General features: G+C 42.4%; 2 protein-coding genes across 2 annotated transcripts in view; both read right to left on the bottom strand.

Annotated features, from left to right (window-relative positions):
* The window catches only part of IPO9 (importin 9), a 33,728-nt gene extending 19,236 nt beyond the window's left edge, over positions 1-14,492 (bottom strand). Inside the window, exons 1-4 of the mRNA XM_033153165.1 lie at positions 14,327-14,492; positions 2,657-2,718; positions 1,201-1,287; positions 761-962 (exon numbers count right to left, since the gene is read on the bottom strand). Of these exons, the coding sequence (XP_033009056.1) occupies positions 761-962; positions 1,201-1,287; positions 2,657-2,718; positions 14,327-14,477 (502 nt within the window). The 5' untranslated portion in view covers positions 14,478-14,492. The remainder of the gene's footprint in view (positions 1-760; positions 963-1,200; positions 1,288-2,656; positions 2,719-14,326) is intronic.
* An 873-nt stretch (positions 14,493-15,365) lies between these two features.
* On the bottom strand, positions 15,366-15,719 carry LOC117049238 (cytochrome b5-like). Its single transcript, XM_033153978.1, has one exon. It carries the CDS (start codon positions 15,717-15,719, stop codon positions 15,366-15,368), a length of 354 nt encoding a protein of 117 aa, XP_033009869.1.
* Between the last annotated feature and the right edge of the window lie 4,257 nt (positions 15,720-19,976).

Genomic DNA, 19,976 nt, shown 5'->3' with positions numbered 1-19,976 from the left:
AACTGCTTTGAAATTATCCACTTAACATGCACCCTAATTCTCACATTGTATAGCCAAGGCTCAGGCTTGGTAGCACTACAGAGGTTCATTATGAAAATCTGCAAAAAGAGGATGGTGGCGTCCATGAACAAAGCAATCACTGATTGCCTTTTGACTAAACCCAAAATATCTAACATCCTTATTTCACTCAACAGAGTTTCAAGAATTCAGTGTAGTTGAAGTGGCCCATGGGACTACAAGATTCAATTGAGAACAAATTTGACAAAAATGCTGTTAGCCTGATGCTATATTACAATCTTCTGTAAAAACCCAACCTTGCAGAGGTATAATAAATAAATTCCAGTTCTACTGGATTTTTTTCTGTTTTGATTTAACATTTATGAACACCATAGTTATATATACCCTGCTAGATAGATGAACTAGTGACTACATGCAAGGGAGATGGCTAAAGTGGATTATTTGTGGAAGATTTACTGGAATCAACAGCCTCGTCTACTACTACACATGAATTCTTTTATCATTACGCAGCTTCCAGAAATTTGCACAAGGAGAGGGGAAACTAAAAGTATTTCCAATACAGTATTACAAGCTGCAGTATGAACAATGTAATTTATAAGGCAAAGAAAGAAGGCAACACCAAGTTCCCAATCTAAAAAAATAATAATCCAAAAATATTTTTTAAAAAAATATTTAAATGGTTTGGAAGCCCCAAAACAAGTTGCAAGAACTACTCAGTTAAGATGACACAATCCTTACATACCTGTAAGCACTCGCATAGCTCCATGCACTGCATTCAGATCCCCACTGACAAGCATTTCCATCAACAGATTAAAAAGCTCAGGCCAAGCTTCAGGCCAATCCCAATGAGCTATTGCTGAAACGGCATACGCAACACTTGAACGTACTTTGCTAATAGATTCTCGCAACCCATTGGGAAGCAGTTCCCTAATGGCAGCTTTTGCCTGCGGAAAATAAATGGTGGAGGAACTTAGCAAGGGATACCAATCATTTGCACAACACAGTAGGATGTACAGATGATGTACTATTCCAAGTCACATATCAGTAAATATCCAGCTGAGATGTATCCTATACAAAAAGTTCTCTATACATTTATAAACAGCTTTAACTTGGAAATCAAGGAAACACATCTCTCTTCTAAACTTGAGCATTATGTAACTGAGCAATTAATGAAAGTATTACCCTTTCTGTAGTCTCAGGAGGTCTAAACTTGTCTGACTGGGAACACCAATGAGTTTCCACATATTGTTTCAAGATCACAGAAGCCAGCTGCAAAGGAAAGCAAGGAAGATAAAACAAAACGGAGCTGTTGAAATTTAGGTCTTCAAAGCTCCTTTTTATCTCTTAGATTGCCCACAGAAAGGGCAAAGCTCTCAACATTAGATAAACATGCTAATTCAGAAGATGCCAGCTTCTTTGGTGTCAAAGTACGAGAAAAGGAATGTCAGCCATCATATATATGTGCAAAGAGTGAGGATTTTGTTGTGGTCTGTGCTTCAGGAATAAAACAATGTAAACATTCAGAGGCAAGGCAATAAAGGCACTTTTCAATAGACAAAAACAACACATTTTGCAAGTACACCATCCTGTCTTACATGATACCATGTTCAAGAGCTGGCTTTCTTACATTCTTCATTCTGACAAAGGAGATAAGGACTGCAAGTATCAACATTCCAGTAAATTCACACGCCTTTGGATTGGCATGATCCTTCCTAAGTTAAGCACTTTTGTTTTTAAGGAGAGAAATTTAAGCATGTGCTCTCTCTCTCATTTGATTTAATGGGACTTAAATGTGCTTACCGGTAACTTTAAAATGTTAAAAATTGAATGTCCTTATTCATGTCAGTCTGTCTATTTTAAGAAAGGCATCATGATTATACCAGAAAATGTGACATGCTTCAGCAGTAGCTTACTATTTTGTAATATCATAGAATCATAGAGTTGGAAGAGACCGCAAGGGCCATCCAGTCCAACCCCCTGCCAAGCAGGAAACACCATCAAAGCATTCCTGACAGATGGCTGTCAAGCCTCTGCTTAAAGACCTCCAAAGAAGGACACTCCACCACACTCCTTGGTAGCAAATTCCACTGCCGAACAGCTCTCACTGTCAGGAAGTTCTTCCTAATGTTTAGGTGGAATCTTCTTTCTTGTAGTTTGAATCCATTGTTCCGTGTCTGCTTCTCTGGAGCAGCAGAAAACAACCTTTCACCCTCCATATGACATCCTTTTATATATTTGAACATGGCTATCATATCACCCCTTAACCTTTTCTTCTCCAGGCCAGCTCCCTAATATGTATGTTCTGCTTCTACCTCAACATAGCTAATACTGCCTTCTTGGGTAAGGTTCTGATGACTGCATTCTTCTGCCATGGTTTTCTAAGTTGAAGACTGGGGCACTGTTTTACAGTGGTTCCACTCCTTTTGGGGCAGCTGTTTCTAGAAAGTGGTGCTATGGGACTCCTACTCAGCTCTGTGGCATTAACATGGAAGGGAGCAGGGAGAAGTGAGTCGTAATGCATGAAAGTGAACATCCTCGGTACCAAAATAATTGCTCACCTGGTTATAGGGATAACAGGAAGCTACTCAGCGAACAAATACTTTAACTCCTTTCATTAAATTATTTGAGAAAGACTGACCTGACGAATGGCCAGTGCTCCTTGAGGATCTACAGTCAATTCTGCCAAGTGAACACCAAATTCTGAAATTAAAAGAAAAAAAAGTAAGCTACTGGCAACACAATATCATGTTTCAGAGGTTATAACACTGGGGAAACTACATTGTCATTTTTCATGTGACCCTTTATTCCTTGCACAGTCCATTCTCTATAGTTCCTGCCCTATTCTCAGCTTCCCTTCACCAACCTTTTAATTCAAAAATCCTATGAACAAAAGGTATTTTCAATGAATGGGTTATAGCAGAAAGTCAGAGAAAAGAGGGGACATCTAGAAATCTGAACCATTTGAAGAAAATAACACTTTGTCATTACTTTGCCACTAATACACAAATATAGATGATAATAAATAATGTCTGGTTGGACCAGACATTCCAACCAAATAATTTACAAAGCAAGAAGGTCATTACAAAGCAAGAAGCTCATACAATTTGAAAGTGAAGCTTTAAAATTACAATCCTGTGTGTATCTAAGCAGTAAATATTTCATTTATTTAGATCAGGGACAGCAAACTGTTTTCAGCTGGAGGGCCACATGCCAGTAGTGAGTGGGGCTAAAAGCAGAAGTATGTTGAGCAACAAATGTGACATAACCCACACAAAATGTATGTTTCCACAAGCACATGCATATATATCACCTTTCTCAATCATCCATCCAGATAAACAAGCATTCCGGTCAAGCATCAGCTCTCAAGGAGAAAATGGAGTATGGTTGCTAAGCTATGTGGCCCAGGAAGTAATCAAAGGGCCTGGAGGGTCACATGTGGCCTTGAGGTGTGAGATTCCCCACCCCAATTTTGTATTTCTACCTCCTTTATTAGTTAAAAAGCTTTCACAAAGGAACTTATACGCTAACATAAATATGAGTTTAAAACAATAAACATTCAATTTAAACAAATAATTCTTAATGTCTCCCAGTTCTATGGCTAGATTCCAGTTCTGCCAGTTCTATGGCACAAGAGAAGCTTCTGCACTTGGACTTATAATAGACACCATTGCAGCAGGTACGTACTGATCACATTCACATCCTGTAATTATCCTATGCAAAATTCGCTGATGATTGATGTAGTGCTAGTACAGTCCACCAACATCATCTCTGCAGTTTCTTATCTCCCTCTCCAATAAGACATTAAAGGTAAAGGGACCCCTGACCATTAGGTCCAGTCATGTCCGACTCTGGGGTTGCGGCGCTCATCTTGCGTTAGTGGCCAAGGGAGCCGGTGTGCAGCTTCCGGGTCATGTGGCCAGCATGACAATGCCACTTCTGGCGAACCAGAGCAGTGCACAGAAATGCCGTTTACCTTCCCGCTGGAGCGGTACCTATTTATCTACTTGCACTTTCACGTGCTTTCGAACTGCTAGGTGGGCAGGAGCTGGGACCGAGCAATGGGAACTCACCCCATCGTGGGGATTCGAACCGGCAACCTTCTGATCAGCAAGCCCTAGGCTCTGTGGTTTAACCCACAGCGCCACCCGCACCCTCTATTCAATTTATATATGTAGTTTTTTAACTCAGGGGTGGGACTTCTGGCTCACAGGGTGTTCCCATCCAGTCACCCCCTTCGCAATTCCCGCAATTTCACAAAGAAAAATGGGAAGATGCTGCTTTGCAGCAGAGCTGTTAAGTATTTCTGCTCTCCAACCTGTGTACTAATTCTTTCTTTTTCCAAGATATGTGTTATCTTTTCAGGAAACGTAATTTGTACGATGCTGAGCTTTCCAACAAGACAACCCTTTTGTTTGTAAATGGACTTTAATCACTTCCCCACAAATCAGAGAAATTGTTCCCCTTTTGCTGATGCAAACCTTAACCATAACTTTTCCTCCACTCCACTCTTCTAAGCAGAGACAGATGGGGTAGGAAAGAGAGAGGGAGAGAAAGGATAGGGTAACTGAAAGAGTCATTCAGTCAAGTCATGGTTCCCTGTTTACCTATCTGCTTCTTGCTTTGGCTCCACCATTGGACAGGTTTTCCCCAAAAGAATGTGGCTCTTGGGGGACAAAAAAGATTTCCCAACTTCAAGACTGGCCTCATTCCCACAACCCTGCAAGACAAGGCAGTGTGCAGCCCGTGGGTTCCATGTCGAAGTACTCTTATAGCCCATTTAGTATGAAAAGTTGGACTGCCCTGCCTCACATCATTATGTCAGGTGACTGACAGCCATCAGCATTCAAAATATGCTGACCATTATGCAGGGAGGAGGGATAAATGGTCCTAAAAACTGAGCATCTTCTCCTCTGCAGAGAACACCTTTGTATTCCAAGGGCTTCTTCCAGCACTCTCTGAATACAAGGCTTTCTGTGCAGCTGTTTCCAGCTGATTGTATGGGCTGCAGCTGTGCAGGGCTCTCTCAAAAACACCCAAATATCAACTGAACACCTGTGCTTGCAGAGAGCCTTAAGCTGTGCTTCGAAACCCCAACAATCAGCTGATAATTGGGACTTCAAAGCACCATAAAGAGGGCTTTACAGGCACCCTTCTGGCCCAGCGGTGACTTTACGTGTCCCACATTTGACACCAGAAGGGCAGATAAGCATGCATCAAGCAAAATTGCCTGGCAGGACAAATGGGGAGGCCCATGGGCTGTAAGTTCCCCACCCTGATATAGAGTATGCAATGAAAAATTCAAAAGGAGTCCATCTTTCTTTCTTGCTCCTGAATTTTTATGGGGCACAGTTCCTATAAGAGCAGGAGCATCCTAATTAAAAGAAGAAGCAATGTTAAAAGTTTCTTTTGTTCAGAAATATTTTCTCAAACTTCTTGTGGAACCAAAGCCAATACTAGTAGTAAAAAACTGCAAAACTGGCCTTTATCCAAGTACAGGCTCCATCAGCTAGGCCCAGTGAACATCACATGCTCAGGACTGAGTCTTGATCCCCGAGGGTTCTCCCTTCGCAGAAGAACATTGTTTAGGCTATACTGGAAGAGATCCAGAAAACTTCAAGTAAGAATAGGAAAGCAATTTCCCCCCCAGTTCCAAGTTAGTGGAATCATTATATTACCACTATGGTTACCTAGTCTTGTAACCATAGGAGTAATCTGAACTCAGGAAGACTGAGGAGGATTTAAAGCACTGCTTGGTGTCAGTTTTGGATTGGTGGTGAGCAAACAAGCTACAACTTAATCCAGACAAAGTGGAAATATTGTTGGGTGAGGAGGTTGGAAACTGGGAGGTAGATGTAAAACTTGTTTTGGCTAGGACTGCACCACCCTGAACATCAGACTCAATACTGGAATGCTCCTGGATTCAGCTCTGTGCCTTGAGGCCAGATAGTGAGGGTGGGTAGAATGCATTTTACAGTTTCAGCTGGCACATGGCCTCTTTTATTCATATGCTGTAGTAAATGGGCAGCTACATTTTGAACCAAGATACTATGTAGGACTCACAGTTTGGATCATCTCTCTATTATCATCTGATCTCCACTGGTTACCAATTCATCCCTGGGCTAAATTCAAAGTGCTGCTTTTGACGTTAAACAGCATAGGACCAGATACTAAGAACAGTCAAACACAGAAGTCAACTTCAGAATCCCAACTCTATGCCCCTCTACCATACGTGAAGCTGCTGGGCATTAGGGACAGGATCTTCTGTTGTGCCGCGAAGATTACTGAACACCCTCCCCTAAAAGGTATGTACAAAATATGTAAACATACATCCTTACAAAAGACTTTTGGGGCGTTACACTTTAATCATAGGGTGCTGATACTGCCATTTAAAAAATACTACCAGTAATTCCTGATATTTTAAAATTGTGGTTACATTTGTTTCTTAATTTAAATGTATACTTCAATTTTGATTATATTTTGTTAGCAGCTGAATATTTACCTAAGACAGAAACACAAGACAAAAATATTTTGAAAAAGATATTTGTTTACAGTAAAGTTCAAACTATGCTATCACTGCAAAGACAAGCCTCTATAATGAAGCAAAGACATAACTACTGAGAAGCAATACTGCATTCAAACTGTGTTTTAAACGAAACCAAATACTTCAACTTATTCACATAACAGCAAAAGATGACATCCTTAATGCTGATTGTTGACATTCTTGCATGGACCTTGATCTAATCCAGCAAAACCTAGCTCAGTGGTACACGGTTTGCCTTACAAGCAGAAAGTCCCAGGTTCAATCCCTCACACTTCCAGTTAGGGTTGGGAGATACTCCTGCCTGAAATCCTGGAGAGCCACTACCAGTCAGTGTAGACAATACTGAGCTAGAATGAAATAATGGCCCAACCATGGTATAAGGCAGCTTCCTATGCTGTCATAAAAGGTGCATACTCAGGATCATCTAGCACAGATTAATTATGCACTCTTGATTTAGACCAGAGGTGACTAACCAGTGACCCTCCACATGGTTTTGGACTCTCATTTCCATTAGCCTCAATCAGTATGGTCAATGGTCAGGGATGATGGAAGCTGTAGTCCAACAACATCTGGAGAATTTCTGGTTAGCCACCCTTGTTTTATACATTTAAAACATATTGGTGATTTGAGGTGAGGCAAGACTGAGGGCAGTCCTAGAAATTCTCCTGGGAAATAGGGATGGCCACTGAGATACCAGTACATCTTATGTGACATGCTCTTTCACATAATTTAAGTGCTATGACAGTGATGCTGTCATATACTATCTCAACTGAAGCTTGCAAAACTCTTCCTGAGCAGCACTATGTAGAATGCTTCACACTAGCCTATTCTCAAGGTTATTTCTTAAAACCATTAACTATTTTCACTAAATCACAATCTAACAGCCATTGCTTTCCCATCAAATGGACTCCTGAGAGACTGAATCCATCTATAGATAGATTGCAAGGCCCACCTCAGCTAGCAATAGGTTTACAACTATTAAAATTCAACTCAGAGCCCTCTGGATAGGAAATAATAACTACCTGAATAATTGCTAGGGCAAAAAACTACCTGAATAATTGCTAGGGCAAACTAGCGTTAATTTGCCTGTGTTTCCAGTTTCAGCGTAACAAAATCTGCAGGTTCTGCCAAATTCTACTACTACTACTTTTAAAATATAAGGGACGCGGGTGGTGCTGTGGTCTAAGCCTAGGGCTTGCAGATCAGAAGGTCGGCGGTTCGAATCCCCATGACGCCGTGAGTTCCCATTGTTCGGTCCCAGCTCCTGCCAACCTAGCAGTTCGAAAGCACGTCAAAGTGCAAGTAGATAAATAGGTACCACTCCAGCGGGAAGGTAAACAGCATTTTCGTGCGCTGTTCTGGTTCACCAGACGCGGCTTAGTCATGCTGCCCACATGACCTGGAAGCTGTCTGCGGACAAACCCCGGCTCCATCGGCCTATAGAGTAAGATGAGCGCCACAACCCCAGAGTCGTCCGCGATTGGACCTAACGGTCAGGGGTACCTTTACCTTTTACTTTTAAAATAAATAAATAACCTATTCAGAAGGCGCAGGATGAAAATGTGACAGTTGTGAATGATGTATGTAAGGTACAACACATCAGAGGGCCTAATGGTGGTTGCTCACCCCATACTGTACCATTATAGGATCATATAATGCAACAGAGTCTGGGCTTGCTGCTAAAAGTAGAAGTGTGACATGTTGCCAAGCTCGCTTGAAGCAACCACTCCTAGAATGAGCAATTCTCATTTGTTCTGTAACAGGAGGACTGACCTCAGTTCTTCAAAGCAGCTATCAGCTCATATTCTAAACTACAAGCTGCATATAAATTTTTCCTGTAGGTGTGAGCACCTGACACTTGGGATATGTAAGAAATAGTTTAGGAATAATTGAATTTGTATGCGGAGGAGGGCAAGAGTGTGTGTGAACAGACCAATACTATCCTTTCAAGAGTCTGAAATCCTGTACCTCTTTCAATTTGCCTGCAGTCCCTGAATATATCCTGAGTTTAATTTTCAGTAGTACATCCTCAGATTAATCCTTTATTTCCAGTGGGTCAGCTAATCTGAAGTGGCTTGCCTTATGTAATGTAAGTTCAGTGCTGTTGAGGTGGACCCAGTGTCTAAATAAATTTATGATCAGCTATCACTATCATCAGGAGCATTAACTCATGATAGGGTCAAATGACCACCTGCCCTCATTAAGAGGATGGTTTATATTGGGTTTAAGTTTCCATCAATAAATAGATATAAGAGTTTGTTAGAATGTAAAACACCATGGTGGTTATCGCCATTGGAGGCTACAAGGGTAAAAAAGTTAAATATGGAAGGAAATTGGGCCACATATGAAGATTTGATAATCGAAATAGAGAATCAGTGGAAATTAAAACCTATGAAGAAATTAAAAGCTTAGTGAAAGATTGGTTGCATTATTGTCAAATAAATGAAATATTTAAAGAAGAGGAGAAAAACAATGGATTTGAATATGCAAAATCCAGGTTTGAAGTAGATTTGTTGAGTTCTAAAATTAAAATATTGTCAAAAATGTATAAACTACTTTTAGAATGGCATGTGAAAGATGAGGAAGTTAAATCGGTTATGATACACTGGGCGAAGGGGAACTTTGGAAAGATGGAATAAATTTTACAGCTTGCAGTTTGCTTAAAGAAAATGTAATGAAACTGATGTATGTTGTTGTTGTTCAGTCGTTCAGTCGTGTCCGACTCTTCGTGACCCCATGGACCAGAGCACACCAGTGAAGTTAGCAAAAATGTACAGACTAAATAATCAATGTTGGAAATCTAAAGAAAAAGAAGGTACCTTCTATCATATGTGGTGGATTTGTAAAAAAAGTGAAGGCTTTCTGGGAAATGATACATAATGAACTTTAAAAAATGTTGAAATATACATTTGTAAAGAAACCAGAAGCCTTCCTATTGGGTACTGTAGATAGAGAAATACATAAGCAAGATAAAACATTGTTTTTGTATGCAACAACTGCAGCAAGAATATTATTGGCCCAAAAATGGAAACAGGAAGAGATCCCAACAAAAGAAGAGTGGCAGATGAAGTTAATGGACTATGCCGAGTTGGTGAAACTAACTGGGAAAATTCAGAACCAGCAGGACCAGACCTTTTTGAAAGACTGGAATAAATTTACATTGTATTTGAGACAACTGTAAAAACTGACATCGTTAGTAGGGCTACAAGAAGTTTTGTAAGGTTAGAGATATCAATTATTATCAATATGATGTTTAAATGGTGTATTTAAGATTTGGATCATTTAAGGGTGCTGTTGTTGTTGTTGTTCAGTCGTTCAGCCGTGTCCGACTCTTCGTGACCCCATGGACCAGAGCACGCCAGGCACACCTATCCTTCACTGCCTCCCGCAGTTTGGCCAAACTCATGTTAGTAGCTTCGAGAACACTGTCCAACCATCTCATCCTCTGTCGTCCCCTTCTCCTTGTGCCCTCCATCTTTCCCAACATCAGGGTCTTTTCCAGGGAGTCTTCTCTTCTCATGAGGTGGCCAAAGTACTGGAGCCTCAACTTCAGGATCTGTCCTTCTAGTGAGCACTCAGGGCTGATTTCCTTGAGAATGGATAGGTTTGATCTTCTTGCAGTCCATGGGACTCTCAAAAGTCTCATCCAGCACCATAATTCAAAAGCATCAATTCTTCGGCGATCAGCCTTCTTGATGGTCTAAGGGTACTAATAATATGTAATAACAAAATGCAACATCAGAGTATAATTAGGAAAACCATTAGTTAAGGAGGAGGGGAAGTCTCAGACCAAGATGGCCAAGTGGTTTTTATATATATCATATGTAAGATGGATGTTTCATCAAAAAATTAAATATATTTTAATAAAAATTATATATATACACATACATACACACACACACAGATATATATCCATCAATAGATGATTCATCAACAGTGTTTTGAAACCATTCACCAGGTGACAACAGATGCTTTCTCTCTTAATCTCTTTTCTGCTAGGTGCTCTGAAACATCTAACTAGCTAAGTCAAGATACTGGCTTATTTCAAGTCTCTCTGTGTGTTTTTGCCTTCCCTTTTCTCCTCCCCCACGTTTCACCAAATAAAATTTCATATGGTTTGACATTTGGCTTCAATTGTTTTAAAAGGCAATTATCTGGAATGTCTCATAAAACTGTTCCCCACATGCTCAACAATATGGTTAAGTTTTGTGTTTTAAGGATAGTTTATGACTTGGTGTACTCTCTGTTTTGGAAAAGTGAGTCCAAAGCCGCTTCCTGTTTAATATTTTTACGAGCTCTCTCAAAAAAATAAATAAATGAGGCAGCCTAGAGTTTTCTTCAGGCTAGTATTATCCTGTTTTGATGACGTATGGCACTCTTATACTTTCATACACAATAGTGTGCTGTAAATTCTCTTCAATCCAACTCTTAAAATATAAGAATTAAGCAAAAACGTGGGCTGGCTTGCAGGATGTTGTTGTTCAGTCGTTCAGTCGTGTCCGACTCTTCGTGACCCCATGGACCAGAGCACGCCAGGCACGCCTATCCTTCACTGCCTCTCGCAGTTTGGCCAAACTCATGTTAGTAGCTTCGAGAACACTGTCCAACCATCTCATCCTCTGTCGTCCCCTTCTCCTTGTGCCCTCCATCTTTCCCAACATCAGGGTCTTTTCCAGGGAGTCTTCTCTTCTCATGAGGTGGCCAAAGTACTGGAGCCTCAACTTCAGGATCTGTCCTTCTAGTGAGCACTCAGGGCTGATTTCTTTGAGGATGGATAGGTTTGATCTTCTTGCAGTCCATGGGACTCTCAAGAGTCTCCTCCAGCACCATAATTCAAAAGCATCAATTCTTCGGCGATCAGCCTTCTTTATGGTCCAGCTCTCACTTCCGTACATTACTACTGGGAAAACCATAGCTTTAACTATACGGACCTTTGTCGGCAAGGTGATGTCTTTGCTTTTTCATTTTTTACCACATCCAGCTTACCAAGGTTCATGGTTCTTACATTCCAGGTTCCTATGCAATACTTTTCTTTACAGCATTGGACTTTCCTTTCACTTCCAGGCATATCAGCAACTGAACGTCCTTTCGGCTTTGGCCCAGCCGCTTCATCAGCTCTGGATCTACTTGTACTTGTCCTCCGCTCTTCCCCAGTAGCATGTTGGACGCCTTCCGACCTGAGGGGCTCATCTTCCAGCGTCATATCTTTTATATGCCTGTTGTCTTTGTCCATGGAGTTTTCTTGGCAGGGATACTGGAGTGGCTTGCCAGTTCCTTCTCCAGGTGGATCACGTTTGGTCCAAACTCTCCACTATGACCTGTCCTTCTTGACCTGTCCATAGCTTCCCTGAGTAATTCAAGCCCCTTCGCCACGACAAGGCAGTGATCCATGAAGGGGCTTGCAGGATAGGTGCAGATAAAGCTAACTAAGTTACAAAGAAAACATGCACAACTTACTTCTGATCTTAAAATATACATCATTAATGGTTAATCCTATGTGAAGAAGCCTCATGGATAAGCCTTCTCAGAAGGCTATACAACTGATTTATTTTATTGCAATAATTAGTGACACTTTAATAGTGCCATCTCTGTCCTCTTTGTACGATTAATCTTTCTGCCCTCTCCACCAATAACTCAACACACATTTGTTTTACTCAGCAGACATCTCCAATTAATTAAGTTGTGCCAGAGTTATAAGTTCATCAACTGAAAGAAACCACATTGGGAGAAGCCTCAAAGGATTTAGCTGGGTTGGGTGTCTGAAGGAAGTTCCCTTTGAAGTGACTTAATCAAACTGCTTAAAACAGACAAAAACAGAAAATATAGTACAAATACACATAAATATTGGTACTTCTCCTTCAAGCAATGACAGCTTTCAAACAACAAGAACAGCATCACAAAAGTGCTATATTGTTCATGTCTTGCTTCTGAAAGTAGGTAGTTATGCCTTTCTCCCCTATAGCTCCACTTGCCTGCACAACAATGTTTGCACAACAATGACCAAGTAGCAATCCTATCTGCCCACAACACATTACATACTACAATCTCAGGAATTTTCTTCTCATTAGTCACTTAAGTTACCAGAGTGGGGGTGAGAAGAGAGGGAAAGGAGATAAATTTATTAAAGGCTGATTTAACATTTGAATTTTCTATGGAAAACATTGTTTTTAAATATTTTAACAGAATATTCCTAATGCATAAGCACATAAATAATTCATAAATCAATAAATAAAGCTAAAGCAGATTTTTTTTTTCCTATTGTGGTATTTTGGCAGGAGAAATTAATTTCCTTAGCACAGGGTTGGGGGACATGGTGTCCATCAGCTAATGGTTGTAATACACATCTTATCACCCCTGATGATTAACTGTCCTGGCCGAGACTGGTGGGAGTTGGATCTAACCACATATAAGCACGCACACATGTATGTATCAACACATATAACACACACAGAACTAATAACCACACAGAATTCAGATCTTATAATAACTCGCTACATTAAACCAAAGTACCGGTAATTGATTATGTTTATGGAACTGCTATGTCACTCCTAAATCTATGAAGTTCAAATGGGTTTTAGAGCACATTTAAAAAGATTAATTTGGAAATTATGGAGTGAAGTATCAGCACGTTCAGACTCTGCAATTCAGACATGCATTTCTTCAGCCCTTGTTGATCTGCACCAGTTCACATGGTAGATCATGATCTGTGTGGGAATATTTATGTACCAGGCACTCCCACAGCTAGCTTATCACAGTGAGCATAACAATGCTCCAGAGAAGAAGTGGGAGAAAGACAATACTGTATACCCTATGACAGTACTGTACACACCTAAGCTAGTTTTAAGTAGGAGAGAACACCATTTCGAAACATTTCTGCATAAGGCTTAAGATCTACATCTCTATTTAAGTCTACAACACTTAATGTTAATGAGCACAGCTTTTTCTCATTAAAACCCGGCTGTACACAACCCTTTAGGCCAATCAATTGTAGTACAGAGATATTACTATCTCACTCGGTTCAGGGCTGCTCTTTAAAGTCTGAATAATTTAGCCTGGAAACCCTTAAGGCTGCTTTATAGGCGAAATTCAGCAAGGCGCCGAGACAAAGCCCCCTCCATCCCCATCACCCAACCTATCCCATGAGGAACCGTCTTTCCCGGCAGCCTTCAACCTTTTCTGACCAAGGACCCGCCGTTAGCCCAAAGGGAGGGAGCCACTTTTTAACTGCATCCTGTAGTTGTGTGGTAGCACCGCTGCGGCGACCCTTAGGGTCAGGCCGACGACACTCACCAGACGAAGGCCGATTTATGCCTTACATACCGGTACATGGGCGCAAAAGGAGAAGCGTGGCCACCGGAGGCAGCCCACTCCGAGATATATAAACTCCGAACGACCTGGAAAGGAAGCCTTGGCATCTCCGGTGCCGAAGAGGAGGCGAGACAGGGGCAAGATCCTGAAGGGAGCGCGGAACCGGTGGCAGCAGAGGCAGGGCACGAGTTTCCCCGCCCACCTCGAGCTCTGCGAAAAGTCCCTCCCAGCCCCTTCCCCACGGCAACAAAAGCCCCCCCCCCCAAAGGGGTTAATCCGGAACAAGAAAACCGAGGAACAGCTCCATCCTCATCTCCTTCTCTGCCCATTGCCCTGGCCGGGGAGACCCGAGGCTGATCCCAGGCCGAAGCCCACAAAAGGGAACAAGCGGGAGGCTCCGCTCCCCTCAGAGCCTTCCCCCACCCCACCCCGTCGGGCAGTTGCTGCCCCCACACTCACCCTCGGTGACCTCCAGCACCTTCACCTGCTCCTCGGCAGCTGCGCGAACCCCTTGCACCGGGCACAGGATGCCGTTCAGGGTCTCCACCAGTGCCTCCTTCAGCCCCTGAGCCACAGGGCCCGGCCCGCCGCCTGCCACGACGCCCGCCATCCCGCCGCGCCCCTGAGCGCAGCAGCAAATGCGAGGGAGAACCGCCGCGGGGGTGGGGGGGCGGGGAGGAAGCGCGAGTTGGGAGGTAAGGCAACGAGTGCGGGAGAAGCGGCACTAGGCGGGCTGAGGGCCGCGGCTCCTGCCGCCACCGCGCGCCAAACGCGCACTCAACGACGTGCTCTCGCGCGGAGAGCGGCGCCTGCGACGATCCCGCCGGAACCGGTTCTCGGAGAGCGCCCCCTGCAGCACGGAATGAAGCATCGCATCCTTAGGCTGACAACTTTTACTTTTTTACTTTACAGATTTAAAAGGCAGGCAGTCAGGACTATGTAAACCAGAAGACTGAAACAAAAATGTACCCATTTAAACGTTTCAAAAACCATGTACGGAATGAAGCTGAAGGAAAACACCCGAGAAGAGGCAGGTGTGCCGACGTTCCCAGTCTGCGCTGTGCTGATGGAGCCATTTCTCTTGCAGCTCTGCTAAGCAGAAATGTTGACAGCGTGCCATCTCATTATCCAGGTACTTAATGGGACAGGCTGGCATGGGTCAGAGGTCAATGGTGACAGAAATGCCATGCCATGCCATGGAATGGCAGGAAATTGCTGTTTCTGCAGTTACAAGAAAGAGAACAGTGGGTCCCACCAAATTCCTGCTTGGCTTTGCAGACAGCAGGGCTGCTGGACTGGCTGATACAAGTGAAGGGCAAAATCTAGGGGTTCATCAGAATTTAGTAAAATCCAATTTTCAGTGGCAAGGCATGGTTTCCAGTCCTAAAGATTCAGCAAGGTCAAACCAGGAGAAATTCCCATCCATCATGTAGTACCGATACATCATTCCCAAGACTATGGCTCCCAAAACAGGGATCAGCCAGACTGTCCAGAAACTTCATTCTTTCGAGAGAGACTTGTTTGGAACCTTGGAGGCATTAGGATTACTGTCACAAGGATGAACCTCTCCTATAAGGTATTGGTCAAGCATCTCTCGGGCATCCATAAAGTGGCCAACATCTTCAAAGTTCTCAGTGGCACTGGCTCCTCTACCAGCTTGTTCTAACAGAATCTCCTCTCTACCTGGATGCTCGTTGAGGAAGCAGGTGACATTGTAGACATGCCCACTGATGACCAGCCAGGTCTCCTTGTTGGTGTTTCGCTTCGCCACTTTGTCCAGGGTGAAGACTGACCCCCTTTTGTGGGTCTCCAGTGTGTCCCCGCCTCTACCATGCTCCTTCATTGACCCCATTCAGACTTGCCCGCCTCGACTGAACACGCTGACAACTTTTGAAATTAAAAAATGGACAGATGGTGGGATCCAGCCATTTTTGGCTGGCTTAGGGGTCCAGCTCAATAGCTTTTGTTGGAAACAGGGATGGGCAGATACAATACAAAAATTTACTGTTCACCTACATCTTAAAGCAGGGGGTGGGGAATGTTTGGCCCTTGCTGGACTACAACTTCCTTCACCCCCTGACCATTGGTTATGCTGGCTGGAAATGGTGGGAGTTGGAGTCCAACAAAGAGCACATGTTCCTCCCTACTGGTTATTGGTTTGTTTGTTGATGAGGATGATTATGTGTTTTTTTGTTTTCATTTTGTAAGTTGCAAACAGCCCTGTGATCATCAGATGAAGGGTAGTATACAAATTTAATAAATAAAATTGAAAATAAATAACAAGACAAAAGACAAAACAAAAGACAGGGAGGAGAAATGACCTTGCTTCTTGACTGTGGAGGGACTATATGAACTTATTTCTGATCAATTAGGGAACCCTGATTGAAATGGGCTTACTCTCATGTGTGATTAGAATTACAGTCTTTACAGTCATTCTGATTTAGTCTGGAATGTAAAGCTCTGGACCATGGGCAGATTTAGAAGGCCCGGGTGCTGTATCTGAACCAATTGCCTTCTAAATCCAGCCTGTGGATGGTCCGGGAATCAGCATGTTATTACATGAGTCAAATGTGTGCATTTATTTAAAATGAATCTCTGGGTTATTTGTGGAGCAAAGGAATTCTTTTTTTTTTTTTCAAAATATAGTCCAGCCCCCTACAAGGTCTGTGGGACAGTGGACCGGCCCCCTGCTGAAAAAGTTTGCTAACTCCCGCTCTGGACAGTCAGCTGAGCAGTGGTAAAATGTAGAGATGTACTGAAGAGGCATCTAAAAGGCCTGCAACCTCCCACTGTCTGGATATTAAGGTAATCAGAGCTCCTTCTCTGGGTATCCCTGATATCAAAAGTTAGGTGGGTGGTGACCTGACCAGGGAAAAAAAATTCTTTGAGATGGCATATGGTTGTATACATGTCATGGGCCCGTGCTGGATAGCATGCATGATTGCTATTAATGAGCAGCCATCACTGTGCATACACAATCTTGTGTCTCTTAAAAAATAAACAAGCATTTCCCCCCCTCATTGACACCATCAGAATTAAAATGCCCTCCCACTCACCCATCCCTCTCAGTAGTCAGCTATGAGCTAAAAGCAAGCAGAGCTGTAGCTTGGCATCATTCTCCTGGCTGTACTTCAAATAGTGGTGAGGCAGTAAAGAGAGAGAAGATTGCTGAAAGCCCAGTAAGGGCTGCTTTCTTAAGCCAACTGGTCATACAGCCCTGGAAGAGCAGAACTGAAGGGTTCCAGTTACAGGTAGGTAGCCGTGTTGGTCTGCCACAGTCAAAACAAAATAAAAAATAAAAAAAAATCCTTCCAGTAGCACCTTAGAGACCAACTTAAGTTTGTTCTTGGTATGAGCTTTCGTGTGCATGCACACTTCTTCAGAACTGAAGGGCTACACTGTGTTGCCACAGCGGACTTCCCTTATATGGACGGGTGCTATGGAGGATACAAAATACAAAGGCTGCACCAAAAGGCCCTAAGAATTGACCAGAATTTGGTTGCGTTTATAAATTTTATTTCTGTCCTGGTCTATTGTCTGCCAATTTATTTTGTACTGTGTGTTTTTTATTGTACATTGCCTTGTAATTTCAAATCGAAGTTGATATATAAATATGATGATGATGATGATGATGATGAGAGGGGACTTTTATTAAGAGCTGAAAAGAAAAGGGAAAAAAAAAACACTTGCAACTTCTCCATGCCTGGAGGGCTTGCCTAAACAAAAGATGTTTGAAACAGGAACCATTAAGATTACAGTAAAAGTGCCTACTACCTGACCTCATTCACAGGAAGATCCAAAGTGTACATGCTGCCACACTAAAAGATAGATTTATTACAAGTGCAGAACAAGTATTATGTGGCACCTGTAATGAATGCCCTGCAGCATCAATATGTAGCAAAGTTCTTTTTCCTCCACCCACCCCCCATTGCATGCTGAAGCAAACTGCTGAAGGGCTTGCAATGCTTTTCTTAGAATGGCTGAAATACATTTAATTAATCATGCAAAAACCACAGACAAAAACGTGTGGATTTTTCGCAAACCCAACATGTACTAGAAATACCCCATTGTTTTGTCCTGCAGATGGATGCATGAAACCACAAGCATGGTCTGACTATAAGCATCTTTCTTTTGAACTAGCACATTCTGAGGTAAAGTTGGGTTGTAGCCAGAATTAAATATGCCAGTTCAGATCTCATGAGCAGGCAGTAGTGAGACATGTGCCATGCCAGTGAAGTGCATGACGGAGCCTATAAACATCCAGATGAACAGAGACATATTATTTCTGGCCTATTACCAATACAGTATTTGTACTAACCCAATTTCATTGTTGCTATTTTAAGACAAAGCTCCCTAACTGGCTTTGTTGTGCAACGGCTTTCACTAAAGAGAATGCCTGAGAGGACAACGCTTTGCACAGATCAACAGGGTGACAATTTAAATGTTTCCAGCACTGGCTTGTTACATCAGCACCCATGTGTTCTAGAGTAAATGCTTGAGAACACTGTTTTGCATAGACCAGCATAGTGACAAAACAATCCTATTTAAGTGCTTCCGTATGAAAGATTACACTGTTTTCTTATACCAGTGCCCTTGTGTTCTAGATCTGATTCTGTCAAAAACGATGGCAATCTCTCTGTAATAACCTCACTATTGTACAGGGAACCAACCAGGCCACTGTATGTAACCCAATCTCATGCTGGCTGTGCAGTGGTGATATGATAAAGTCTGGTTTTTTGGTTTCCTTCCCACAATGCAGTGCTTTCGAAGCTGAGGGCCTTTGCAGGAACCTGGCAAAACAATGTAATATTGGCCACTCTTTCTCCCACTCCTTCTTGACACAATAGGTGCTCCCCTCTCCCCATCCCCCCCCAAAATAAAAACACTGCCACAGGCCAATAATATTCTTATCTTTAAACATGCATCTCTCATAAGGGGAAAGGCTGGCAGCACTGGCTCAAAGGTAACACTGTAGATTGAAATTAGATGTTTATTGGTCTGAAGAGGGTAGTACATTTCTGAAAATCTAAGGGCTGAGCAGTCTAAAAAAAACTTTTGTTACTACTCTATTGATGCTGGTAATTTGTGTTTTCAAGGTACTGTATAACCTGAATGAGCTCACAGGACTTTTGATTCAGCAGGTGCTTCTGCTAAGCCAATGGATGATCACAGAGGGGGTTGTTCACCATTTCTTCCTTGCCCTCACAGGTACAAGCATTTCCCCAAAATCAGAGCGAATGTTGAGGGACACTTCTGAAAATATGGGAGGTGGCATGGGATGACTACAGCAGGAAGAGCTAGTCTGCAAAAATCACGTTCCCAGCATTTTGGAAAGGAACACATCTAGGACAGGATTTCTCTCTCACACAATCTTTTTCTACACAGTTCTGGAACAGGTTTCTTCATAAAGGAGCAAAGTATTTTTCATTCTGCGCCTCCCCCCAAGTGCTGATCAAGATGCTAGCTAGCTAGCTAGTTATTTAAATGAATGAATGAATGAATGAATGAAGTGGCACTAGGATTGTTTTGGACATGGCTTTCAAGCAAAGGCTTTCCCTCAGGTAGCCTTCCTCAGGCTGGGGCTCCAAATGTTGGGACTCCCAACTGCCCTCAACCCCAGCCGTCATGACAATGGGTAAAGGATTATGAGAACTGCAGTCCCAACATCTGGCAAGTGCCAGGCTGGGGGAAGGCTCTTAGTGTGCTTTGCTGTCAAATAATGGGAGTTTTGAAAGTGCTGCTGGTCAGTGCAGCCAACCCATTGCAGTTGCGACAATATTATAAAACACAGTTTCCATTGCTATTCTGGAACCACTACAAGGGCTGCAGGTAGACAGAAGAAACTCCTGGACTATAACATCCATAATTTGTACTGCTTGTACTCACTAGCTGTCAGATTTAGTGCAAGTTTTAAGAACTAATCCCATAGCATATTCCTGCCACTAATTCCAGAAGTTAAAATGAAATAAGAAGCCTGTAAATAAAAATTCCATCACCACTCAATTTTTGATTTTTGTGTTACAAATATGTTTTATGCTTTAAATGTATTGTCATTTAAAAAAAAAGATTAAAAAATAGCCAGCCAATGTTTTTTTCATTCTGCTAGCAA

The sequence above is a fragment of the Lacerta agilis genome, chromosome 6 (assembly GCF_009819535.1).
Source record: "Lacerta agilis isolate rLacAgi1 chromosome 6, rLacAgi1.pri, whole genome shotgun sequence".
Classification (NCBI taxonomy): Eukaryota; Metazoa; Chordata; class Lepidosauria; order Squamata; family Lacertidae; genus Lacerta; species Lacerta agilis.
This window is presented reverse-complemented; position numbering and strand designations above follow the sequence as displayed.

Coding starts and splice junctions, on each gene's coding strand:
- LOC117049238 (XM_033153978.1), bottom strand. CDS start 15,719: ATGGGGTCAATGAAGGAGCATGGTAGAGGCGGGGACACACTGGAGACC.